The sequence below is a fragment of the Dermacentor variabilis genome, chromosome 6, assembly GCF_050947875.1.
Source record: "Dermacentor variabilis isolate Ectoservices chromosome 6, ASM5094787v1, whole genome shotgun sequence".
NCBI classification, from domain to species: Eukaryota; Metazoa; Arthropoda; class Arachnida; order Ixodida; family Ixodidae; genus Dermacentor; species Dermacentor variabilis.
This window is the reverse complement of record NC_134573.1, coordinates 108,250,978-108,278,501: the sequence shown is the minus strand read 5'-3', so window position 1 is coordinate 108,278,501 and position 27,524 is coordinate 108,250,978. Positions and strand designations below refer to the sequence as shown.

The 27,524-nt window shown below is 46.7% G+C and overlaps 1 protein-coding gene across 1 annotated transcript in view; it reads left to right on the top strand.

Moving 5' to 3' along the window:
- The window catches only part of LOC142585003 (glutamate receptor ionotropic, kainate 3-like), a 248,816-nt gene that overhangs the window by 155,583 nt on the left and 65,709 nt on the right, over positions 1-27,524 (top strand). The window contains exons 8-9 of the mRNA XM_075695424.1: positions 16,932-17,012; positions 17,659-17,984. Coding sequence (XP_075551539.1) covers positions 16,932-17,012; positions 17,659-17,984 — 407 coding nt within the window. The remainder of the gene's footprint in view (positions 1-16,931; positions 17,013-17,658; positions 17,985-27,524) is intronic.

The window sequence follows — 27,524 nt, the reverse complement described above, 5'->3', positions numbered from 1 at the left end:
GCCTTGCAGGCTTTGTAATCGTGGGCGCCACCGCATCGTTTGCAACGTTGATCTTTGATGCAGACTTTAGCTACATGCCCAAAGCGTTGGCACCTAAAGCATCGGGGAGGAGGTTCAACGAATTCTTTGACTGTATGCTTGGTAAAACCGAGGTCAATTTTTTCGGGGCGCTCGGTGTTAGGAGCAAACGTTATCACAACAGAGTTAGTAGGTTTCGCTGCCCATTCTTTTTCGTGAGTCTCCACCCGGCGCATGAGACGTTTCACGTGCAGAACACCTTGCGGTTTCAAGTAGTCAAGAAGGTCGCTTTCCGAATACCACACTGGTACTCCCCTAATAACACATGTGTTAGTCATGTAGGAGTGGGGCAGCCGGGCTTTAACTCTTATGTCACCAATCTGAGAGCACCGGAGAAGAATGTCCACTTGCTCTGTCGTTGCGATATCTAAATAAAGAGCGCCTTGCGATGTGAAGCGGCTGCGAATCGGGGCAGATCCCAGCAGTACTTTAATGGCTTCGAAGAGCCTGATAGGGTTCCGCTCTCTCAAATCAAAACCTTTCTCTGTTGGCAAAACTATCACTGGGATTCCGACCGTTCTTTGCTTCCGATGACTCACCACCTTGAAGCCGTCGCTGTCCACTTCCGCCATATCAGCCACTTCCTCGTCAGGGTCGACGATAGTTGTGTCGCCCCCACTGATCGATGATGACGCACTGGACTGCTTATCGTCCCTGATGTCTGGCAGCTCCACACCTTGCAAGGCCATGGCCGCCTCCGCCACGCTGGCTTCCTTCGGATGGCGCTGTCCCTTTAAAGATGCCGGCGCCGGAGCAGCCGTACTCTTCCCATAGGGACAGTACCGCCTTAAAGATGCGGCCGTCCTCCAAGGATATAAATAACTCACTTGATGAAGAGCAAAACCTACGCAAAAATTACAGAGCTGAGGTGACAAAAGATCGAACAGCGTCGTCTTCCTCTTTTCGGATGACTATCGTTGCTGTTTCAAAGAAATATATTATTTGTGTGTAATGTTCCTGGGCAGTATAGGAACACTAAATTAATACGTCAATTAAGCCTAATTATTCCCGTAAATCAAACTTGACGTAAATGAAACAAACAACGTGATTATTGATCGAAACCAAAGGCCCGAACTTTGCACAAGTGAGTGTACTGTACCCATCATGCCCTCGCTAGATGAAGTGAGTTACCGGTGGTGCTCAGATAGTAGCGACGAATTTCCCTCTAGCAATTTGAATAAAAGAACCCTTTATCAATCGCCTTGCATCTCTCTCATTTCACCGCACATTAAGCCTCGCACAGCATGGACGCCATAACGTAAAACTATTCCAAACTTTTCTATTCTAATTCTGCAATCAGCTCTCCGTGATTGGTCAAAAACTTGTTTGGACCACCCCCACTTTGCCCGTCTGTCACGCGACGTCAGGCAAACCGCGATAGCTCCCCATATGATATGACGTGCACGCTGATTATGCATGATTAGACACAACAAAATAAAAATAGTTATTTCTGATTCGACGCCTTTTCGCCATTATCCCTCGGCTATTCCTCAAAAGTTTTCGGGCTGCACCCACTTCACCTGCCTATCACGTGACCTCACAAAACCGTAAAAACTCACCCCGTGAAAGTGGCGTGTACGCGTTAAAGGTGCATTAATGTGCCGAACAAAACTAAGTTTTCTTCTGAATTGCCGCTGGCATCCCCGTTCCGAAAGGAATAAAAGATGGCGGCGGCCTATCGCTCAGGCACTCGCTACTGGCACTTGCCGGAGAGCATGGGTTTATTTGCGTATAATAAAACTTTTTGCGTGGCTGTGTAACGTTTTCGAGCACTTTCGGCACGTTTACGACTTCGTTCAGCGAACTCTTCTTTGCTGAGGATCCGTTTCATTGGCAAACATAACCTTCCATTGCATGCAGCCGCGATCTTCGACCGGTCACCGCAAGCTAAATTAGGCGAAGCAGACCAATCGCATACGCTGGCACCACCCTCTTCATTCGGTGATCCATTTTCAGCGCACTGGCTCGGCCCCATCGGATCCCTGTCCATTTGAGCGGGCTCCTCGCCTCTTGTCAGCGAATTAGATAAGACAAGCCGCTGAGTGTAGGCAGTGTTAACCGTTTTTCAAGCAAACAAGAGCGACTTCCTATGAAGGAGGAGGGCCTTTGATTGGTCTGCTCAGCCAACCCTGCGGGTGACCGCCCGATGCTTGCGTCGGGGGTTACGCAAATTCGACGTCAGGAGGTTGGAATAAAAACATATTGGAATAGTTTTACGTTATAGGGCCCTATACACGACTCGTGTGAGACGCGGCCACTTAAGGGATACCTGCAGCGGGATCGGAGATCGTTCCAACCGCGCGTTCAGTTTCGCCGCGCGCGATTGGCCGAGGTCGCGATGACTTCTTCAGCGGCGTGAAGTCGCATGGCCTAAGCCAACCGCGCTCCTTGAAAATGAAGGCACGCTCTGAACAAGGATCTCCGATCGCGCTCCTGGTGCTTCTTTATCGTCTCTTTTGCAGATCACCTCATGAATACACGCTGGTCAGCCTTTCAAACGAGCCCGTTAGTGATGCTCGGAAGTTAGTGATGACGAAGAATCAAGATGTACGGAAACACGGCGTAGAGGAACAAAAGCGTCGCAAAGTCTCTTAGAACTTTGCCAAGCCTACAGGGGGTTTCATTCTGTTATTGAAACGTAAACTATTCGTTATGCCCAGGTATATTGCGTTGTGACACGGAAAGATAGAACATTCATGATTCCTTGTCCTTCTTATATACAGGGCACTGCAAACAAATTTACAAAGAAACTTCTTTAAAGTGAAGCCGGAAACGCTCAAAAATGGTATATGGCTGTTTTCAGGCTCTGCGAAAAATAAATAAAGAAAACGTGATAGATCATGAAACTTATGTTTTGAGAAAATGTTGGTAATCCTAGGGCTGAAGTGCCGGCAAATTTTGGTTATGCCTCTTCGCGGAAGTCTTGGTGGAAGTCGAAGGCTTAAGGTTGAATCCAAGGTGTATAATCAGGTATACATGAAATGTGTTCCATATACACAAATGCGGTGCTTTGGCGTGCAATTATGCGAGGCAGCATTGGAGAATCTGTCCTGGACGGTGGCATCAATATGCGGTGGTCTTCTAGATGCACTAAACGAGCGGATTGGTTGGCAAGTTCATTGCTTGTCATCCACATTGACTTGGTAGCCACTGCAAAATTTCAACTGCGTGTGTTGATATGGCGTTAAATTGGGATTGCTAAACTCTCGCTTTTGACCCGTTCAGAAGTGGCGTATAAAACGCTTACACAGTTTTCCCACTTTACTTGGAAGACCATCAATAATATAAATTCAGTATTTGTCATAAATAAAGGCTATTCTGTGGCTGACGTGTACCGAAACTCTCAAGTGCGTAGCCTAAATATATGCTTCAAAGATATTTCCTCAGCATTCGTCTTCTTCCTATTTTCATGCATTATATGAGGCATGTTGCTCGCACTCCCGGTCTGTGAACTATGCAAAGCACGTCGTGTATACCTTGGTGACGCAGAAAGCATGTTGTGAATGACGAGCTATATACGTGTATGTTGTGTAGGTTATATACAGCCTTTCTACAAAATTACTATTCAAACAGTCCAACGTACATGTCATACTGCCGTTCTTCGCAATGTTGCGGACAGTTCTAAAACAACTGTACACGACAGAAAATTCGAATTCAAAATAAAGGCGGCGTGTGGAGGGAACATTGTAATGCATGCCGAAAGATTTACATTCCTCGTTGAAGTAGAAGCGTTGAGAATAATTTCTGAACCCATGTCGTCGACATATTTTCATGTTTATGCGAAGTTCTCAGCTTTCTCGCTGTCGTCGGTGAACTGACCAAGGCACCTTGTTTCTGTTGGCAAAAATAAAGAGAACGTTCTGTATAACGGGCAGGCAAAGTTCAGAGTGTGTGGCTTAATCGCGGGCTTTGAAATAAATTAGGTAGGCAAGCGCCCCAGAGCGTTATCAGTTTGCTTTAGGAGCGTCCCAAAATTTACCCATTCTCCTGGCGTAATCTTAATTTTCATGAAGATCAAACTAAGCTAATCCTGGGGAACGGTATGTAAATTTTGTTTGTGAAGCTAAATGTGTGGCGAATAAGCAGAGCATTTGTAAGAAATTCATTTGCGAAGTGTTTGAAGGAGTTATATGACCATTTTACGCAAGTTTGCCAGTGTCGCGAATGATCTGGACTTAATTAATTAAATTATGGGGTCTTACGTGCCAAAACCACTTTCTGATTATGAGTCACGCCGTAGTGGAGGACTCCGGAAGTTTCGACCACCTGGGGTTTTTTAACGTGCATCTAAATCTAAGTACACGGGTGTTTTCGCATTTCGCCCTCATAGAAATGCGGCCGCCGTGGCCTGGATTCGATCCCGCGACTTTGTGCTCAGCAGCCTAACACCATAGCCACTGAGCAACCACGGTGGGTAAAGATCTGGACTTTTTACCAAATTTATATTTAGTGTGCATAGGGGCGCCTTTTCGGTTATGTATTGTTAAGAACGTGGAGGCGCTGTTATGAACGGCCCATCTGAGGTGCAGTTTTGCCAGTCAGTTGCGAGAGCGGCGTCAACTTTCTTGGAACGCCACCGTTACGCTCTAGCCTCGTCGCCGTTGTGACTGAATGCAATCAGCGGACCAACTATTGTTACTGAGCCCGCCCCCGCCGCCCTGGTCTGCCGTGAGCGGGGGACTTCTCGCGGGAATGTAGTTCGAGGCTCCTTCCCACGCGCCGTCCAAGACGCAAGACAATGGGCACCCGGCCGCGCTGCGGGGGTCAGCTCGGGGCATAAAAGGCACCTTTGCTGACACAAGCCCCGAGTTCTACGAAGTCCGTCTGACGTCGGCTCCGGACCGTAAACCTGTGCGGAAGTGTCTGTGTGTGTAAGCCGTCTCGCAGAGAGGCGGCTTCTTTACGATGCCTGGACGAACGTTTCCGTCACCTTGGGATCGAGGGGGGGGGGGGAACCGAGTCCTTATAAACCGCTGTTGTGGGGCTGCTCAGTGGACTTTTTCAAGCAGTCATGTTAGACTGATGCACTTTCTCAAGCAGTCATGCTAGACTGATCTACTTTCTCAAGCAGTCATGCTAGACTGATGTAGATGCTGTAAATAAACCCATATTCCTCGTTCTCGATGAGAAGCAGTCCTTCCCTTCATCAACGTCCTCAGTGTGGATAAGTGGGACGACGGCATGGGCCAGCTACCTTTTAATTCATGCCGGACTGCAATCTTGACAACGGGTTACAAGCGATGGGATTGAGCCCCCAATCCTAACAGTATACGCAAAGTTCTAAGTGTTCGGGTTAACGCTCATCATTCCAATAAATTACGTATTCGAGCGCTACGCCGCATTAAAAGACAGTTCTATGAGCGGCGCAAAATTTAGCCCGCTGACCTGGCATAAGTACAAATGGCATCAAGATAAAGCTTGCCGAAAATTAGAGGGGAAATTGTGCAAAATCTGAGCGAAGGTGCAATAAATGTAAGTTAGAAAAAAAATTCTCAAGCAGGTGTTGGAAAGTGTACGCAGCCTTTATCAGTTATTTTTACCAACGTCCAGTGAACTCTGCGTTACTCAGTCTATATTTAATATAAATGGGGAGCATCCAAAGCGCAATGCTTCGCGAAATTTTAAAGTTCCTGGCCTAATAAGGAGCTTTGCAAGCATTTGTTGGACCTGGTTATTTCCGCTATTTTAATACATTGTACAAGGTTCACCAGGTATCCTCGCTGATATAAACGAGGCATATTTTTTATGTTTGATCAAAGTAAGGGCAACATTGTGCGTAGAGTGCAGCCAAAGTTCACAGTGAGTGGCTATAATTACGGCACTTGCAATAAATTGCGTATACAAGTGCTTCAGATCATTATGACTGTGTTTTACGAGCGGTGCATAATTTAGCCCATTACCCTGCCATAAGTAAATTATGTCGCCGAAGTCAAATTTATCAGAAATATGGGAAACGCTTTGCAAAATTGTGTGCGCCGATAAATGCATGTGGGCAAGAAAAAAACCCTCAGAAGCCATCGTCGGTTGGCTGTCAAGTGTAATGCGATAACGTTTGAAGCAATACAGCAAAACACCGCATTGCCAACACCGAAACACTTCATGTATGAAGCTGCCGCCGGGCTCCTAGCTTTCTCGCGCTTCCCTCCGGACACGTCCCTCCATCTAGTGTCGCCGCCGCGTAGTCCGCGCGTGTCGTGTGCCCGAATATACGTACATTATGTCGAGAAAGTCTGAATGTAGGTGACACGGATTCGATTCCACCCCGCACCATATAAGTTTTAAAGGATATCCACATACCCATATGTTGATTTCAATAATGATTTAAACAACTTTTAAAGTATTTATTTAAATGCAATATCTGGAATGAAGAAGTTGTAGAGCCCCTATTCGGGAATAATTTCCTGCCGTGGTGATAGCTGTTGTGGGCTTAATTTTTGCGAGTTGCAAAAGAAAGCGCTCGACATTCGAACAAGTACCACGTGACTAGTCATTCAGGCGCAGTGACATTAATGCTCTTAAACCTGCCATGAACGAATTATCGATGCTGCGCATGCAGGCCAAATGCATGAAGAGACGTTGAGCAACGGAGAATGATCGAATGCAATGGTCATGGCTTGCAGTTTTACCGACATAACTTGTCTGTTAGAGCAATAAACCAAATGGAGCCATGGGAAATGCGGTAATAATGCTTTTTCAAATGATCAAGCTCTGCAAGTTTTTTTGCTGTTGACAGACACCGTAAAGGGAGGGACTGTTTTGGCGGTGGATCGTAGTGTATTGGAGACGACGAGTGAGGTCATCGCCTATCATATTTGCTTGCGGCCTAGTCATGCCTCCGCTCTACGTCCCGTAGTAATGATCCTTCGTTCGCATCATGTTTGTGGGGCACAAATGTCGCTAGGAGCAAGTGCTTAATCACATGCTACGTTTTTCAAATCTAGCGCATTTCGCATTGCGGGAAAATTAAAACAAACGTGGCTATATTAGGGACAGGAATCATTTGTATAATTTCTAGTGTATTAGCGTTAGCGTACCAAGGGGGATGGCTCTAAACTTCCCCGTTGTTTGTTTCTCGTTTAAAATAATACTTTAAAAGTTAGTTTTTTTACTTTTGTTTATTAACTAACTGCATAGTTCAAAATACTCTGAGTTGCTGAAGAGAACAGTGAACAATACTAAGAGGGTTACATTCTCGCAAGACACACGTGAACTTTATAAGACTTTGATGGAGTTAGGTGAAGAAGCCCTGTATGTATACATGTATGGGCATAAACCCAGGGGTACATACCGTGCGACACTTGGTATATACATGCCTGTTTGGGAATCCGCAGACGTCTAGGACGGATCGAGCGCTCCTTGAGCCTGTGTTTAGAAAAATATTATTCCCACAAATGACTATACGAACTTGGAGAGTGACGATGGCTGCGCAGTATCACTAGGACGTGACAACATGCAAAGAACTACACAATAAGTTTATTGATGTACTCATAACAATTATTGCACATGTGACCGTAACTTGAGAAACCATGTCCGCTAATACTTACATGTGAAACAAACAATTGTTCTGTCATTGCGCACACTGTCATTGAGGATCATAAATTTGGATCATTCAGCAGAAGAAACTGTAAAAAAAACACAGGCACAGATATGAAAAATATAAAAATGTCAAATCTACTGCCTGTACTCAAACGCACAGTGGACAGACGTGATGTTGCCCTAATTTTCTGACTTTACTTATTTGATTTAACCCATGAGTTTTGTCGCTTCTAGCCGTGAGAGGCGTGATGTTAAAATGGCGACACTGGAAACTCCGTCTGGCTTTTATTCGAAAAAGGTAGTACCCCGCGTTCTGAGGAAGGCACTTTTCCCGTCCGCTGCAATTTGTTCCGCATGATACCACACCATAATTCAACGGCATTTCTGTGGTGCCGTGTAGGCGGCTCGCTGCGGTTTTCGTTGGGCTTGAGCTAAGCATTGCCGACGCCACAACACGAACATGGTGACAGTATATAAAGACCAGTTGCGCGAAGAGATACCGTTCGCGTCGACCCCGAAACATACGCGGATGCCGAATGAGAGCTTCACGACGTGCCACTCGCTTTGCCTCGCTACACGCATTAAAACATCCCGTGACGAGTTGTTTCCGCTTTGCCAACAGTTGGGGGAGCCATGATCGTTAGGCATTACTCCCCACTACAACAATCGCTGTCGGTTAGGTAGTGCGCCCCACCATCGCAGCCAATAAAACTTTGGTACCTGTTGTAGCACACGATTCTTACGCGATTGGTTCCACTTTATTTGTCCTGCGTGGTTTCTTCTTTTTTTTTTCTTCGTCGGTAATGCTGTGACCGACTAGCATTTCATCGACTCGCGCGGGCGAAACCTTTCCCAAGTTTTCTTCTGCCACGCCGGCGTCAACCGGTTCTTTCAGCTCCGCTGTTGCTGTGTATAAAGGATGCCGCATGGCGTTCGGCTTGCGCTCCCCGATACCTTTCTTATGTAAATGCCCGTCCCGAAGTTCCACACCCGTGCATCAACAAACCACGTCGAGCGTGCTCGGCGTCGTGAAACAGTTCTGGCAGCAATGACCTTCGTAACCGAAAGGTCACCTGGCAGGCTGAGCCCTCCACAACTTGCCGGTTCTTTCAAGATCTTCTGTTTATTTTCGCTGCTTTGTCGACCCAGATGAACCCAACCCACGAGGCGAGGCGGCTGGCAGAGCTTTTTGTAGCGCGACATAGAAGGCGTTGAGGGCAGTGCCTTTAGTTTTTGGCAGAAGTAGCGATTTTATGAAAGGGGTCACGAACGTTCTGCGTCCCTAGAGAAATAGCGTCATCACCACTGCGCGTGTCTGTGATGCCAAGGCAGTTTCACGTTTGCTTTGGGTGACGCAGAATATTTCGCAGAATATAGCGCTCCGAACCAAACTCGACGCCAAAGGTTTGCCTCAACAATCGCAGCGACGTCCATTAAAGCAATGGCTCTATAGCTCTGTACCGCATTCGGCATCATTCTTCGTTAATAGTTGCAGCTAACAAAGGCGATGAACGCTGTCCTAGACTTTTTTCTGTCACTCATTTCATGTAAATAGGAAGGATTATGCGAGAAATTATTGTTATTTCTTGGGTTGGCAGCCGAACTCGAAGGCTGGCAGTCCTGACTCAAACGCGTCTCCTCGTCATGAAGAGGCCCATCTCATTGCTAGGTAGGGCGAGCGTGAACCCAGAGTAAAACCCACATATGCGTAAACTTTGACAAGTTACACACTTGAAAACATTCTTTTAATTGGAATCCCGTAAGAGGCTTCAGGAAGTAGTATGAACACTTCATTGATAGTTCTTTTCTAACGGCCGCTTTTGAGCCATCCTATACGTATTAGAAGCTGGGTAAATGCACCCACTGTGAAGTTCGATAGCATTTCAAGCACTTCACGAACTCTGATGTCACATTTCTTAGAGGAGCGCTAGTTTTCTAATAGCAGTGGGAGCATCTTCTTTTTTTCCTGCGAAATGACAGTATGGTTGAATCGAAGAAGCCAATTTTTTTTTTCGAACAAATGCTGTTGCATCCATAGAACCACTGATCATATATATAGGCCTTCTTCTATATGGCTGCTATAGAAGTCTGAAACACCAGTAGGTCAGCGTCATTAATTTCTACCCTGTCGTCCCCAAACGCACTTTCGACAAAAAAATTAGGAAGATATGTAGATAGCGAGAAGTACCGCCTATTGGCCCTAAAGAAATGTATTGTATTGCTGTGGTTTGGTTCCATGAGTGTCCGACGGGAGCGGGCACTCACTTCATATAGTGCTTCATGTGGGGCACGCGAAACACAGTCATTTAACATTGGACTGTCTCTCCTTCAGTAAGCAGCGGTTTTCGGCAGGGTTAAATAAAGAGTCCAAAAGATCAATTTTGTGCGCCGCAGACCGTGCGCTGACGTTCACTATACATGGAAAATACCGCGAAGTGTGGAAAGATCGCTTCACCGCTTTCATCTTGGTGTGGCATACACACGACGATTTCTTTCAGAAATTCATTGTGGAAGCTCGGCGCCGTGTTCCTGTGTACTGACGGACGGGGACGTGGCGCGTGTGCTCCTGGACTGCCCAATATACGCCCAGCAAAGGCAACAGATGCGCTTTAAACTTAGTGATCTGGGAAATAATTCGCTGTGCTTCGAGATAACATTCGTAGCGCGGCTAGTTGGACGCCTTCAAAGAGCAACCTTAAGTGCAGTAAAATGCTGTTTTATAAGTAAGAACATGCCGGTGAAATACTACAGACGATTTTCTGCAGGACTCGCCTTTTATGTCATGTTTTTTTTTTCTTTAACTCTGGTAAGTGTGAGTGTCTGTGCATCTATTCTTTATTGTTATTGGTTGCTTTTAGCGTAAACCAAAGTTATTTTTTGCGTACAAGTGAAATGAAGTAGCCGGGGGCGTACTGCTACCAACCTATCCACTTGAACCTCATTTAACCTTACCAACTTACCGATTGAGGAAAAATGTTGCCTCGGCATTGATAAACAAGTAATGTGTTAAATGGGTATGTTGGAACAGAGAAAGAAAGAAAAAACAAGAGCAAAAGAAAACTAAAAGAAAACGACACACAAGATGGAAAATAAGAGAGGACATGCGTTTCCTATGTCTCGTTTGTCGTTCTTTCCCGCTGCTGCTTTCAAGGTGCAAGAGCACGAATTCGCGCATTTCCCCCGAAAATACCTTAAGGTCCTGTGGCCGATCACTTGGCTCAGCACAACATTGTTTCGTTTGATCTTTTGGCAATAGAAAACTGCCACAAAGGTAATGTCTCGGCTGTCATAGCTCAACCTTTAAAAGAGCGAGCACAAGCCAAATCAGAAAAGCACAAAACTCTATTAGAAGAATGGGCACGAAGCGCGCTGTGTCTGACGCAAAAAACTTTTAGCGTTCGTGGCACACCTGCCTTCGGCATCAATCTGGTGGCGCGAACTTCACTTTGACATGTTCTTTGGCTTTTCCTACCCGTCGTGGTTGCTCAGTGGCTATGGTGTTGGGCTGCTGAGCACGAGGTCGCGGGATCGAATCCCGGCCACGCGGCCGCATTTTGATGGGGGCGAAATGCGAAAACACCCGTATGCTTAGATTTAGGTGCACGCTAAAGAACCCCAGGTGGTCAAAATTTCCGGAGTCCTCCACTACGGCGTGCCTCATAATCAGAAAGTGGTTTTGGCACGTAAAACCCCAAATGTTATTATTATTATTATTATTGGCTTTTCCTTGGCGGTTCGTCTCCTGCAGGCGCACATCAGTTCTGTATGTCCAATGAAAGATGTCTGAAGAGCTACATTGCGTCCTGCAGACACTAGCCGTTTTCGCTTACGCAAAGAGAACGCGACCACACCTTCCCAGTTATCCTACGCAGTGTAGGCAGATGGAGTATACCTTGCTACCCAGTTTCATTGCATAGAGTTATACGCTACACGTCGTGTGAAAGAACGTTTAAAGCCCTGGGATGCGCCGAGCTTCTTGAAAAGACATACTTCTCTTATGATGTTAGTGAAAGCAACAAGTATGGCCTTGGTTCGTGGGCAAACCTCGCAGTGCCATTGAGGTGCCTGTGATTTTGTCGCGTTATTTATCTCCGATAAAAGCAATAACAATGAAAAAGCTCTGGGAAAGGTGAGTTAGGGGCTTTCTGTGGCGTAAAACGTCTGTGGGACAGTTTTGAGACCTACGTACTTGCCGCATAGATATTTTGCAGCTAGTATATTTACGCTATTCATCGTACGGTTTCCGACAGAAGCGCGGTTTGGTTACCATCGCGGGACACACCGGCATTAACTGTTTCACACAGTCCGCGTAGTATCCTGCGCGTGAGTCATGGTCGTGTCACAGCTAGTCATAACAGTTTAAAGAAATGAATTGTCCCGAGTGCTCTAGCAAAAGTTTCGGGCACTCCGGTTCCTATGGGAAAACTCAGTTCTCCAAGCAAAAAAAAAAAAAAATGTACCTCGTGATCTTAAGAGCCCATTGTACTCGCTATACACTTCGTCCCGCGGGGCAATGAGGTTCTCATGTGTAGTTTTTCACGCCAGCATCATCGGCCGCGCAGATCGTACCGAGACAACCCTAAGCGCGTGGATTTGTCACGCCGAACAATGTACTACATTAGCGCAAGGGCTCCCCAGCGCATTTGCGTCGTTTCTCGAGAAAGCTTTCTTCAAAGGGAGGCTGTACAGTGGCGGCCGCCGCTTCGCGCTGGAAAAATTACTAGGCCCCCAAAAGCAGAGAAAAAAAAAACGTATACCTGTGTGAAGCTTAATTCTAGCGACTATACAATATTATAGGTGGACTCACTCCCACCTGCATCCAGATGCGTAGGCCACGCGAAAGGAGACTGCGCAGGTGTGGGGCGAAGCCCTCGCATTCCAAAATTTCTACGCGCCAAGCCATGGTTCCGAGTCTCGCTCCCAAGCTAAGTTCCCTGGAGGAAAGACAGGAAGCGTTTGGGACGAAATTTTCTCGACTCGGGAAGCGCTCTTGTCTGTGCGTACCTGCTGCTTGGAAGAACAGCGCCACCTACACCAGGCGCTTTGTTTGTCTCGGCTGTAGCGAGTTGGCGGCACTTTGTTGTCCCCTCGGATGGAGGTGAAGTGGGTGGTGGCACATCGCTTTCCTTCAGTGCCCGCACACTTTATCATGGAGCGACAGCTCTGTTTTGTTGCGAGGCGGTCACGTAAGCCGGTTCAGCTTGTGTATATACAGAGGCGCTCTTGTGCGCTGGGCAATCTGGGGGACGAAACTCCATGCCCTCTCGGAGCAACTGCCGAGAGGGAAGGAAGTTGAAGGCGCAGTTTCGACGCTGGCGTAGCGGGACTCCTCCCTTGCACGGTGCTCGGCAATATATTAAATATGTCCCCTTAGGATTAGATGCGACGCATCAACTCTCATTGACGAGGGAAAGCACTATGCAAGAAAAAAAATGTATTGTGTCGTAACTTTTTCAGAGAGCGTGGGGGATTTTCTGGTTCATTTTTTATTTGGCCACCTAGCATATGGCAATATCTAATTTATTATCACTAAACTTTGATTTTGTCTAGCATTATTCTCCGAAATGAAAGGCTGAAACGTGACTGAGGAATCAGGAGTGTCACTGAGGGCGCGTAACCCATGTAAGGCTTTAGACGGGCGGCTCTAGTGCATGTGGAGCTTGGAACTTCTTTAGCAAATTAGTTCTGCGGATATTTTCAATGTGCATACAGTTACGTAAAAGAGAAAATTGAAGTCCATTCCCAAGGAACACGAACCTGCGAAGGGAACACATACAAGTTTCTCAATAAGTGCAAGTTGAATAACTCTTGTCTTCTTGACTGGAACACGAGAAGAGCGCCTTTTATGCGCATTAACTTCTCTCTGTCTGGTATAAAGAAGAAAAAGAAAAGACGCAATGATAACAGGAACTAATCACCGAGAGAGATTATGTCTATATTAAAATGCTGGAGATACTTCTGCGGCTTATGGTCTGGTATGCAACTTCACGTGTTTTCTGATAAACGACATGCATATGTACAGTGATCAAACAAACAGACAGGCGGCACATACAACCACAAAAGTGCGCGTGCGCTTAAAGCGTTCATAAAGCATGATTGAGGCGTGCAGTATATAAAAAGAGTATTCGACGAGATTTTATTGTGCACTATGCGCAAGCAACATTTCGATCCCCGAGTTACGAATGCACTTGAGTATCAAGCTCGAGCTGTGTGGTACAAATGCATCGAAGCCTTCAAATATTGATGATGATGATGATCATGATCATGATGATGATGTATGGAAGTTTATGACACATGGACCAATGATGGCCAACGAGGGCCATGAAATTCGCCTTCAAAGCTTGCCAATGTGGATAGTAACAACTGCAGTCACGTAAGTAGTCGGAAACGCTGCACACTGAATACATCTGCGAATCTAATAAGTAAACTTTGCATTCTAAGTAGTTGCTGTAACACACATTTGGCCTGATATGATAACTGCTTGGTCTTTGCTACTGAGGTTTCGTAGCATTTTTACCACGCAAGCGGGATCAAGCTTGTAAAGCCGTTTTTTCCTGAAGCTTTGCGTCACATCACGCAGAACGTTGAGCGCCATGCAATATTAATAGACGATAGAATCGCGCCGCTTTCCCTCGAACTCCGTTGTTTCAATCGACTCCGTAAAAAATTGCACTGTGCGGCTTCCGTAAAGCAGCTGGCATAAACATTGGGTTTTATACCACAGTGGCCAGGCAACCACTGCAACACAATGTTGTAATGTAGCTTGCTGGCTCCGATGATGTGATCCAGTCTATGGACCACATGAGATGTGCACAATACTTTTCCTATATAGCACCACGTGAGCTAATCAGGTGGCGACTCACAGACATGAAGCAAGGGCAATCCTTTAGTAAAACAGAAACAGGTTAACTTGCAGAACGGCGAGAGACACCCCCATCTTAGTGCTAACACTACAAGGGACACGCTAACACAACATATACCGCATTTGAATGTCTGGGTCTCTGTAGCCACCCATCGCCTTCAAAATTCAACTCCTCTAACTTACGCTTGCCTATGGTAGCTGACTTACGTCACAGTCACGGATGATCAGCTCTGCATGGCCACATACACTGAATCACCCAAAATGCAAATTACCCTCAAGATTCTAGAGCAAGGGGCTCGATCACTTGCTAATCGCTTACGAGCCAATGTGTATAGAATATTTTTTGTCGCTCTCTTTCATTGTCTCCCTCTTTGAAGAGTGCTGAACTGTTGTTAATGCTAAAATCTCGACCAAGCATACCAGTACCTTGCGTCAATCATAGTATGCTTGAAGTTTGATTCAATATGTTTTTATCAAGTTCATTGCGTCACTTCTTGGTAAATGCATATATATTCATCATTGTTCGCACTGTCACCTGCTACATGTACGCAGAAAACCTTTCAATGTGTGCAGTTCCGTGCAATTTTTCATATTATTCTTTTTTAACCCGGCTCACACGCTTCTACGGAAGAGGAAGCAAATCTATATGCCTCTCGCGTAGATTGCAAGGCCTGTGCGCCAGCTGCTTCCTCTTCCCACTTGCGTTCGCTACAGGAAGATGCAGTGATGCTATTTGAATTGCAAACTGGGGACTTGGGTCTCAATCCAGGCGCTGCGCTATCCCAGACGAATAGCGAGGATAGGGCAAGATACTTGCATATGTCTTTCTTTTACACATTTCTCGCCGTGAAATTGCTTTGCAGCAAAAATCGTGAGGCTCTGCTACGCCGTTCCACGTGGTGCGTCGCAGGAACTTCGAGCACTCCTACGGACGGCCGCTCCCGTTTCGTAATATCGATCTGGGCGGTAAATCACACACTGGCCAAGTGGTACGTGTAGCTGTTAACCGAACGTTTGAAAACACAGCTGGGAGATTGCAAGACCTTGCATATTAATAAAGAGAAAATGAGACATCGACCAAATTGTAGCAATTGCTACAAAGGAAACCCATACGGGTTCCCTGAAAGAAAAGCCTCATAGTTGAAGTGAAATTCGTCCTGCAGCGGGACTCGAAACCGGGACCACCACCTTTCCGGGGCAGCCGCTTTACCATCTGAGCTAACCAGGCGGCTAGCACATACCAGGGCGAAGCCGAATTTGTCAACAACTCGAAGCATAGGCAAGAGTTTGACGTAATAGCTCTGCGGAAACTTGCAAGGCGGAGAGGATTAATAAAGGGATAGCGGACACTAAACCCACACAGACAATAAAGGGAAATGAGACAGGAAAATGAATCGATTGGGTCGATGTCCCGCAACAGAGGTTTCCGCGCCGCGCGCGGCTGCTTGATGAATGGCCATTGCTGCCAGGATATTGGCAATAGTGGGTGCTGCTACGATGTTACTGATGTGTTGTGATTACAACAAGATATACTGTTTCGGGGTGTCGCTTACCGCTGTTGTTGGAAGCGATATTGCCGCTTGGTGTATCTGCTGATGTTCCTGTAAGGCATCGTGACTTACGTATGTAACGTGGATATTCAGCAGGTAACACAAGAAAGGTAATACTGATCGCGACAGTCACCTTCGATGGTTTCGGCCGCATTTTTTTTATTCCTTGTTCTTTTGCTTTCTTTTTTTTTTGCATTTGCCTTCTACTCTATTGTTCACCTCCTCTTGCCATTTCGAACGCCTGATCCGTAGTAGCAGCCCGGCATTTAGCAGGCTGATATCTTTGACTTCCGTGAAAATCTTTTTTTTTTGTAAGTCCCTCTGAATAGTAAACTAACAAGTATACTTTCCAGTTCTATGGAATTATCATTGACGGGGGTGACATGATTAGCCAATGAGCTCAGCTGCTGACTATTATCGCCTGTCAATTTCCTTGCGTGAAAAGCTGCAGTTCTTCTTGTGCGTTAGTATTTGGGCGTTTATGAAATGGGTCACAACAAAAGTTGCAAAAGTTATAAAATGTGGAAGCCTCGTGGAGGAAATAAAATAGAGAGAACACTCAGTTTCTGTTAAGGAACAATGTTAACGCAGCGCGCAGAATTGCGAACACCATTTCTGAAGTAAATTTCATACTTATCCATTTGAACCCGGATAAAACAACAGTATTTTAGACAAGAGTATTTCGGAAAGATTTTAATCGTGACAGTTTATATGGCGATAAAGCATTGACCTGTTTATTCCGATAATGCGATGGGATTGGCCCATGATTAGTTACAAAAACGGAGCACATAAGCGTAAATGGTTTAGAGAAAACTACGTAGTAGGTAATGCAATTTCAGTATTCGTAAATGGTATGAGCAGAACATCTTCATCACTTTTTGTGTTCATTCGTTTGTTGTCTCTAGGAGGCCGACCTGGCTATCGGAGACATCACTGTTACTCGAGAGCGCCTAGAGTACATCGATTTCACCACACCGTTTCTGCAGGTTAGTATTGCACTCTTGTGTGGTAACGCGCGTTTAGTGCGACTGCTGGTGGTTCTACAGCTTCCATAAAAAAAAGAATGTGCCAGACTTTTCTCATGTAACCAGCAGCCCTCACGTCATTTTCAGCGTCCGAGTAGGCACTATAGATACCTTATCCGAAATAACAGTCAATAAGCTGTTAAGGAGTGTTGTTGAAGTGCCATTAACATTTCGCTCGGAAGGACGTGCTTCCTTGAACCATTAAGGTGAGGCGTACTCGTTAATACGGCCGTCAGCTGCACTCTCAGACTTTCGCTTGACGCGGGTAAGAAACAGCTCCTCCTTGTTTGACGCCACGCCTTGCTCTCTTACACGCACAATATTTTTGAGCGCTAACACCGCTCGGCTGCTCTTTACGGGCGAAACATTCTGGCGAGCGATTAGGGCATTCTTTGGGTTTATACGCTCACGAGTTTCAGCGAATGCCCTCCCCAGTGGCACTCGCGCGTCCACTGCCAGATATTAAGCTAAACCTACAAACTACCAGTGCGTACCATGTGCTCACTAGGGTGCTCCACGTGTATCAAATGGCTCGTCCTACTGTGTTCACGGTCGTACAAATCGTGGCTATCTTTACCTGCTTGCCTTCTTCCGGCATTCTTTGCAGAATGACCTCGGTGTTCTGTACCGCAACATTGACCGTGAATTCCTCGATCGGCCCGAGTTCCTTCGGCCCTGGACTGGCGAGCTTTGGCTCTGCGCGGCCACGGCAGCGCTGGCCTCGTCTCTGGCGTTGGCTTTCGTGTCGAGGCTCAGCGCGGCCGAGTGGGTGCCTGCCAGCTCTTCGAGGTCGGTGGCCGCTGCGCGACGCTACTCGTCTTGCGCCGGTTACACAAAAGCTCCCCGACGGGCGCAGACGCTGCGAAACCGCTTCACGCTCTTCGACAGCCTCTGGTTCATCCTCGGCTCGCTGCTCCAACAGGGCACTGAGGTGTTTCCCAGGCAAGTGGCTGTTTCACCGTCGAACAGGGCTTTGAGAAAGAGGATTCATGAACAAGGGGTATTACGGATATAATATCAAGACAGGAAGGTAGGTAGGGCAACGGAAAAAGGCGTTCGATTGGCTATGCACACACAGAAGGAGCTAGAGGAGGGAATGAGCAGGTTATGGAACGAAAGAGATGGTTCTCTAACCCCGTGAGCCTGAAAAAAAGAATCACTGGTGATTTAGCGTTAAATACGAGATAACTATTTTAGGCATTACGTTGCACCTATTTGAGGTCCAAGATCCTGGCGCGGAGGGATGATCTCGCCCCTCGGAAGAGATCGCCAAAATACTTGCATGATCTTGCGCATCTTGTGCTTGAGGGTAATATGCTTACGCGACCGCCGGGCAAGATGCTTGCACGATCTCGCGCCTAGGGCGATATCGCGCAAGCATCTTATTTGTCTAATGTTTGCTTTGCCTTCTACGTCAATGAGTACGCGGTCTTCCATTTGCCCCGCCTCGCTGTGCTGATGACCGCTGACGAATGACCGCACCCATTCACGAGAGTGCGAACGAACGTCCAGAAAGCGAAATGCTTGCGCGACCTCACCAAGGAGCTCAATCGACACACCCCTGCCTCTTCGAAGAGCGAACTGTAACTGATGGTGGCATAGAGCAGAAAACCAATGTCGATTGCATTATTGCTCAGATAATTAAGCCTATGTTTTCCTTGGCTTCATTGCTGCTGGCTTTTACAGTCACGATTAACAAAATTGCAGCCCCTCTGTTTCCCTGTCCTCGTTCATTCATAGTGAAGGTCTCGAATCTGTCGCCATTGATGCCAACATGTAGTATACGGGGGTTTATTAAACACGTGACTGCTCTCCCAAGCTCGCGTGTTACGTGACACCATCGGACAAAAAAAAAAAAGGTTGTTCCACATCTGCCCGCCACTGCTCAGTGTGGCATTAGCCAACACTCCCAGGGCCAGATATAATACACATAAATTGATGGTCGTTGCTGTAGGATGGTTGGTATCGCAGCGCACGCTGATATATATATATATATATATATGAGCTCTCATGTAAACTCTGCCATCCCGTCGCCGCCATTTGACTGGCTTACAACACTTTACACACATACTCTCTTTTCCTACTTTGAAATTACTAATGCTAACGCATTAATAAAATAGCTTCCGTTGCGAAAAGCAGCAGCAAGTCGATATTAAAAACAAGAAACTAGGAACCCAACTCTCGGAACCTTGTGTGCCAATAAATCTCGATTTGTTTCTTTATGTTATGGATAGTAAATGTTGCAAACATTTGCATCATGTCAACGCTGGTGTTCCTGTGTCTTGTCTCCAGATAAAGGTTAATCGTCCAACCGCGCTGATGCGATGAAGATTGATTGCCTATGTGTATCAAATTGAAGACAGTCACGTAATTAATCCTCATTGTTCTCGACACAACAGCGGACATGGAGCGCCGCCCTATCTGATATGTTGATGAGGATGGACTACGAATTCGAAAAAGCAACTCTGACTGAAGGTTGGGCTACCGAGCTAATGCGCAATAATCCTGCTGAATGAATCAGTTGGGGGCCAACTACAGTGTCAGGAGAAGAAGTGCAACTATAGGGAGGCAGTGTTGCTTTGAAGCACACTGTAGTTTTCCTGACATGGTTGCTTCTCGCCTAGCGTAAACCCACTGACTCACAGCGGACTTTCGTGCCGAATTCAGGCGCCACACCAGAAGTGGAAATGCAGTGACTGGGAAAAGCATTGGATATGGAGACCTTGAGTACACGAACTTGATAGTCGGCCTCTATAATCCAAGCCACCTAATGACGTGTTATTGCTATACTGTTTGAAAGTTGGGGCTGAGGCACAACTGCTACTGCACTGGATTTTTATTTTCGAAACGTCGCAATATACGAAGGGAAAGCGCAGTTCACCGAGGGCCCGAAAAAGGTTCATGCTTACAGCCCGGAACTAACCTTGTTTATCTTTGAACATAATGGAAAGCAAGACTTGTGTGGCAGCGTGTGCTGTTGGCAGAAAATAGTAGCACGTAGTGCGTGCGATTTTGCGCATTATATGCCTAAGAAAAGCGTGCAATCAAATACATGTAGCAGAACTCTGGACGTCACTCATGATCAGCATAATTATTTACCACATGTCATGCACATAACCAGCAAATGCTTTAACCTCCAAAAGACAATTACCTGGTGAGTTCCGTAAAACTCATGAAGATGTAGCTGTTTTAATGACAGAAGTTGTTTGCATCACATGTTCTTTCACAACTCAGTAAACTTTTTGGGGCCTCATGTCATATTTTCATTATGTGAAATTTGTGAAAAGCAATGATTCGTGTCCTAACTACAGATATACGGCGACAAAGACTCCTATAATTTTTATTACAGTAAAAAAAAACGGTATTTGGTTTCTGAAAGGACATGTGAGACTCCATTATTTATTTTCATGTCAATTAGGAAAAAGCGTATATTCTAATGCGTCTATGCGGTGATGCGTTTCACGGTTCAGCTGTTTACTAAGAGGGACGTTTCACTTATTTCGCCAGGCATAAAATGGAAACTTCTTTTTTTTTTGTCGTTAGAACGAAAACAACATTACTAACTTTCTAACTAGATTTATGAAACAATTCAAGCAAATGCAGCATAGGTTTTCTTGCGAACAGAGTGCCATGCGCACTTTACTACGTGGTCGAGTACTTTAAGCGCGCATTGAATTCCAGCACAGGGTCAGTGCGAACGCACACGTTATGCTACGGCGGAATGCAGCGCGTGATGAAGAACATGGCCAGCATATGCAAGTTTCCACTGAGCAGAGCGGGTGAAATGGTACAGCAGCTTCCGCCATAGCGCGCCAGATGTTGCGTGAGGGGAGAGGGCATCGCCGCCACGTGCCTCTGCGTGTTCGCTTGTTATGCGCCTGGGCATGTTATTACTGGGCCTGTGCCCATATAGACAATTTGGGAAGAGAAGCTTTCTAATCCCTGTACCCCATCCCCAGTGTAGGCTAGCAAACCGGAGACTCATATCTGGTTAACCTCACTGCCTTTCCCATTCATTCTCTCTCTCTCTTGGGAAGAGAAAACTTGGGCCATTAGGTATGGTGCAAATGCGTATGTGCACAAATCGACAGCTTAGGCCACTGAATATGTGTAACTGGGCATGTGACACCAGCCGTGGAACATACCTTGCTAATCCTCCAGACTGGCTACGTGCCAATTATCTGGTGCCCTGATATAAAGCAGAACTACATTTTCTATCGGTTGTCATTTTTTGCAAAGTGTAGGTTGACTCACGAAGTTTAAGAGTGATAATTGTGACAAGGAAGGAATACTACCCGCCCCTCGTTCTTGTCGATTTTGCTTTTGAAGTTATCTGGGTCTTTGTCATCTATCGTCAAGCGAAATATATATTTGGCGCGTATAAGCCTCCACCTCCCAGCACGAACACATTCATTGAACGTTTTAAGGAGTCCATTGATAAAATATACGATGCGTATCCAGGCGCAGTTATCATGCTGTGCGGGGGCTTTAACTTACCATCGATATATTGGCTTACATAACCTGTCAACAGCACAAATAACCAATCACAATGCCTTTGGTTTTCGCACTTCATTCACCTCCTCCAGTTAAGAAAGGTGGTTCTTGAACCCAGGAGTAGGGAACACGCTTTTTACGTTATTATTGCATGAATTCTAGAGTTTTACGTGCCACAGCCACAATTTGATTATGAGACACGCCGTAGTGGGGACTCCGGATGAATTTCGACCACCTGGATCTTTAACATAGCCCTATTGCACGGGAGACGGGCGTTCGCCCACATCGAGATGCGGCCACTGCCTCCGGAATTCGATTTCGCGACCTCATGCTTAGCAGCGCAACATCACAGCCGCCAAGCCACCCCGGTGGGTATTTACCTTATCTTTACAAACTATCCGAATCTTATAACAACAAAAGACTTGGAATAGGCGACCACAGGTGCACGTATTTTATATTCTCGTTACTGTGTCTTGAAAAAAAACTGAGTTAAACAAACAAATATTAAACTATGCTTGGACAGACTAAGGTAGGGTGACTAAATTGAGGTCTGTTTTCACACAAATTCACACAAATTTTTGTAATCGCATGACTACTGAAAACGGGACAATGTTTTGTGATAAGTTTAAATCAGTAGAAGCTTCGCGTATACCCAATTTAACAGTCCCTTCAATAATCAATGACTTGCATTTTACCCGTGATGTCATATTAATAAAAAGAAGACTGCTTACAGGAAATACTCTAACTCCCAAGAAGATTGGGAGGTGTAGAAGAAGGCCTTGAATATAGCCGAGACTGGCGCTAGCGAAAGTAAAGAGAATTATTTCAATTACACCTTTCCTGCCTTATTGAAGACTGATCTATAAAAATACTGGCGCACAGATAATCTGGCATCGCCGGCCTTGACAGGAAACGATGGCAGGACGCTACCTATAAATGATTGTGCTGAACAGTCACTTTGCCGAGGTATTCACACCGGAGCTGTCATGTGACGACTCACAGGCTACTCCTGTGTTGGCTATGAATTGCCCCGCGTCCGGCATTGCTATTTCCCAAAATGTTTTCGAGAATGCCATCGAAAGGTTACCCTTGGAGACTAGCCCTGACCTCGTTGCTATCAGTTCTAAACTTTTGAAGTTAACTTGCACTCAGTCTGCCTTTATACTATCGTTATGCGTCGAACACTCCTTACATGCTAGATCTGTTCTGGAAAAGTTTGTCGTAGCAATTACTATGTTTAGATCAGCTGATTACTGTAATCCTAATAATTATAGGCACATCTGGCTCACGTCAAAATGCTCTAAACTATAAGCGTACATTATACACACCTACATACGGACCTACCTAATTAAAATAACTTGCTTCTTGAAAATCAATACTGCTTTCGGTGTCACCGATCATGTCAGTCTCGGCTGTTTGAGGTCGTCACGGATAATGATCTCGCACCTCGCAAGTCTATTTCTACTGATGCGAAATTTATCGGCATTTCGAAAGACTTATTTCGCATGCCTCAGGACCACCTACAAATAACGATACGCAACCTTCAGCTTGATGACATCAGGCGATGGATCGAACAGTTCGTCATGAACCGAACGCCATTCAGGTGAAATATACCACTTAGTTTTCAGAACCACGGAAGTCATATCCGGAGTGCGTCTAGGATTAGTTTTAGGCCCCTTATGGTGCCTAATTTATAATAGGTATCAAGCAACTAATATCGCTTCTCGTCTCCGCTTGTAAACCGACGAGCGCGTAATCCACAGGAAGATAAATAGCCAGCGTGATGTAACTAGCTGGCAATCAGATATATCTAAACTTCAGCAGCGGTGCCGTGCTTGGCATATGGAAAGAACGTAAGAAGAAAGAAATGGAAGAAGAAAAGCCAGCAAGCCGAGGCATGTTACATTTCCAAATATCCTCACCAATTTATCTAACCGCCATAATATAAATGTCGAAATCGATTTCGCTGGCTCCTTTGAATACCTGGACGTTTTTCTTAGCTCTGATTTGAATTGCCTACGCATCTTGAAACACATCAGTGGTAGACCACCGAATAAACACAGTCTCCTCAGACTTGCCTACCTTGCAAATACTGAAACCAGGCTCTTCAAGTATATCTCTTTAATAAGGCCATTACGAGTACGCAGTGGTTATTTGGCATCCTCACCACGATAACCTCACCCACATGTGTGGAATCAGCACGAAACAAGGGAGGGTCACATGACAGGTGACCGAAGCTGTAAGAAACGTCTCAAACCCCAAAGCAAAAGAACGCCGAGGACTGGCGTTCAACGGACTACCCGGAAGGACAGCTCAAAGAAGCCACCTCAACGCCTACGTTGTTTCAGTTCTGAAGATGGAGAATCCGCATCGGACTCTTCGCCGGAGGTATCAGGGTCTCGCCGTCAGTCCAGGTCAAGATCGCGGACCCGAAAGAACTCCAATGCCAAAAACCCACCTCATTACCAATCCCCAAAGTTGCCTAAATCGGGGGTTCTCGGCAGTGTGACCAGGGAAGCGCCACAAGATAACACGGTAAGCTGTACACGAGTCGTTCCTCCTACTGCTCCTGTAACAGAAAATCCCGAATATCAGAAGATCATTAAGGAAAAGAAGCTTCTCCGTGGGAGCTTGGCAGAAATTAAGCGAGAGTTGCCCTCCCTCAAAGATAGTTGCTGCACCGAACCGCACCACACAGCGCATACTAAAGCAGCAGGCACGCCTCTCGAGGTTATAACGACGCCGAATTCCATGGAGGTCACACTACAACAAGTTGTGAATCAATTACAAGCAATGCAAAATTTTCAGCAGCAGATGTACGCAGAATTTCAAAGTCTAAAAACTTAAGTCGATGAATCCGTGGCCAGTGTAAAGAGGGCGGTTCGTAAGCGAGCCAGCATTAGCCCCAGTGCTCAATCTAACCGCCGTCTGCGACCCATACCAACCTCGGACAGCGAAAGCACTATTCATGGCGAGTACAACTCGAGCACATCACGAATATCTCGAAATTTGGCAATGGAACTGCCGCACCTTCCACAAACGGGCGGCAGCTCTACAGCAATACATTAACACGGTGCCAGTCAAACCTGATGTTATTTGTTTGCAAGAGATCGGTAACAAGCCGGTCAGATTGACTGGCTACTGCACGATATCCCACCCAGACTACCCTAAGGTCGCGACGATGGTGCTCAAGGACATAGCAACCAGTATAGATTATCTGGCGACTAGCAGCATCAACCACCAAATCATAACAATATGACCTCAGAAGCGTAGCAAGGAAAAACCATAATCACGAACGTGTCATCATCATCATCATCATCATCAGCCTGGTTACGCCCACTGCAGGGCAAGGGCTTCTCCCATACTTCTCCAACAACCCCGGTCATGTACTAATTGTGGCCATGCCATGCCTGCAAACTTCTTAATCTCATCCGCCCACCTAACTTTCTGCCGCCCCCTGCTACGCTTCCCTTCCCTTGGGATCCAGTCCGTAACCCTTAATGACCATCGGTTATCTTCCCTCCTCATTACATGTCCTGCCCATGTCCATTTCTTTTTCTTGATTTCAACTAAGATGTCATTAACTCGCGTTTGTTCCCTCACCCAATCTGCTCTTTTCTTATCCCTTAACGTTACACCTTGTTTTGATCGCACCGCTGGCGCGATCGGTTGGGAACTCGGCGCTGACGCCCGTGGTTGTACCTGGGTCGCAAGCCCCAAGGGTAGCGTTGGCCTGGCGGCCTGGGGTACAACTGGAAGCATCCGAAGGTCCCGGCAAAGCAAGAGTCGACTGGTAACAACAAAACAACTTGTTTATTTTAACATCGCAAAGAGTTGGCGGTCAGGTTGACCGAAGTAGAGAGACGGGAGAGCACTTTACTCAACAGAAGAAATCGGAGCCCTCCTTTTGGCGTCCGGGGGCAGCTGTTTTTATACTCTCGCAGTTGAGGGCAAGAAGGAACCCCTCAATAGACGAGCACGTGAATGTACAATGGGCTAATGGTGACGCACACTGTCGTAGCGCTGCCGGTCGGGCACAATGACTGGAAGGAGAGGGTGATCCTTTGCGGTCGCATCGCCGCAGTCGCGCCTGGAAACACCTGGCGGGGAGCGTTGCGGCGACGACGATCAGGCCAAAATGTCTGCCGCCCCGCCGCAGTCGCGCCGGCAAAACCACGTGTCGCAGGCGAAACGCAACAGACCGCCCCGCCGGGGGAAGGAGATCCCGATGGACAGGGGACTGCATCCGCTGTCCGGAGGGATGTCGCTCGATGATGCTCATAACCGAAGTCGGGCGTCCCTCGACGTTTCTTGAGCGCAGCGCACAGAGAAGGCCTCGTTCTCTCGTTCAGGTTCGCACGGGACACTGCAAAGTGACTTCGGGAGAGTTCACATTTTTGTTCTCGTTCCCGGCAAGCGTTAGAACTACGCTGAAACTCAACCGCTCAGTCAGCAAGCACGGCACAACCCTCACTAAGCCCTGCCAGGCTCTTCCCCCTTTTTATACCACTGCCTAGTTCCTTACAGTAGCCTAGCATCACTCAGAACGCGTCCACAAATTGGAAAATTGCACTAGAAAGCATATCATCACTTTGAAACACTAAACAAAAGCAATATGTTAAAAAAAATCCTGCCTCAGGAAGAAAAACATCAGTAACCAACAATTTTGAGGCTGATTCCTACGTTAGGGGCTTCGACTTAAGCCATCGGCGTTACCGTTGAGACTCCCCTTTTTGTAACGCACCTCAAAGGAATATTGTTGTAAAGCGAGGCTCCAGCGCAGGAGGCGGCCATTTTTGGGAGAGATGGTCTGCAGCCATTGGAGAGGGCAGTGATCCGTCTCAATGATAAACCTCGAGCCGGCTAGATAGCATGACAATTTCTGAACGGCCCACACGAGACATGCACACTCTTTCTCGGTGGCGCTATACGCCTGCTCACGACTGGTCAGCTTACGACTAGCATACAGGACGGGGTGTTCTACTTCTCCCTTTTCCCGTTGGCACAGTACAACGCCCATGCCTCGCTCACTAGCATCGCACTGAACAACGAACCCTTTTGTATAGTCTGGCGATCGTAGCACAGGCTGGTTTGTTAGGGCACTCTTTAGGGCGCTAAAAGCTCTTTCCTTTGTCTCGTCCCAGACGACTGTTTGAGGCTCTGTCTTTCTTAGAGCATCCGTCAGGGGAGCCGCGATATCAGAGTACCTAGGGATGTACCTCTGATAGTAGCCGGCGACACCTAAGAACGACCGAATATCGGTCTTTGTGCGCGGTTGCGGAAAGTCTCGCACAGCGGCCACATTTATTTCAGAGGGGCGGCGACGACCCTGACCAATCACGTGACCGAGGTAGACAACCTCGGCCTGTGCTAACTGGCACTTAGGAGCCTTTACTGTCAAGCCCGCTTCGCGCAGGCGGGTTAGCACTGCCCGCAAGTGTGTCATATGCTCAGACCAGGATGCGGAGAATATCGCTACGTCGTCTAGATACGGTAAAGCGAATTCTTGCTGTCCCCGCAACACTTTATCCATGAGGCTTGAAAAACAGTATGGCGCGTTCTTCAAACCAAAACTCAACACTTTAGGACGGAATGTTCCCATTGGTGAAATGAACGCCGCATACCTACTAGCCTCTTCTGTAAGTGGAACCTGCCAATAACCCCTGACAAGATCTAGGGTGGAAATAAACTGAGCGCTACTAACTTTCTCAAGGCGCTCCTCGATGTTAGGAATCGGATAAATTTGATCCTTAGTGATGGAATTAAGCCTGCGGTAGTCGACGCAAGGACGAGGTTCCTTGCCCGGTACCTCAACTAAAATTAAAGGGGAGGTATAATCACTCTCACCTGCCTCAATAACACCGAGCTGTAGCATTTTCTTTACCTCAGCCTCCATAATATCGCTCTGGCGGGGTGACACCCGATACGCCTTGGATCGTACTGGCTCTGGGGAGGTAAGTTCTATATCATGAGTAAGTA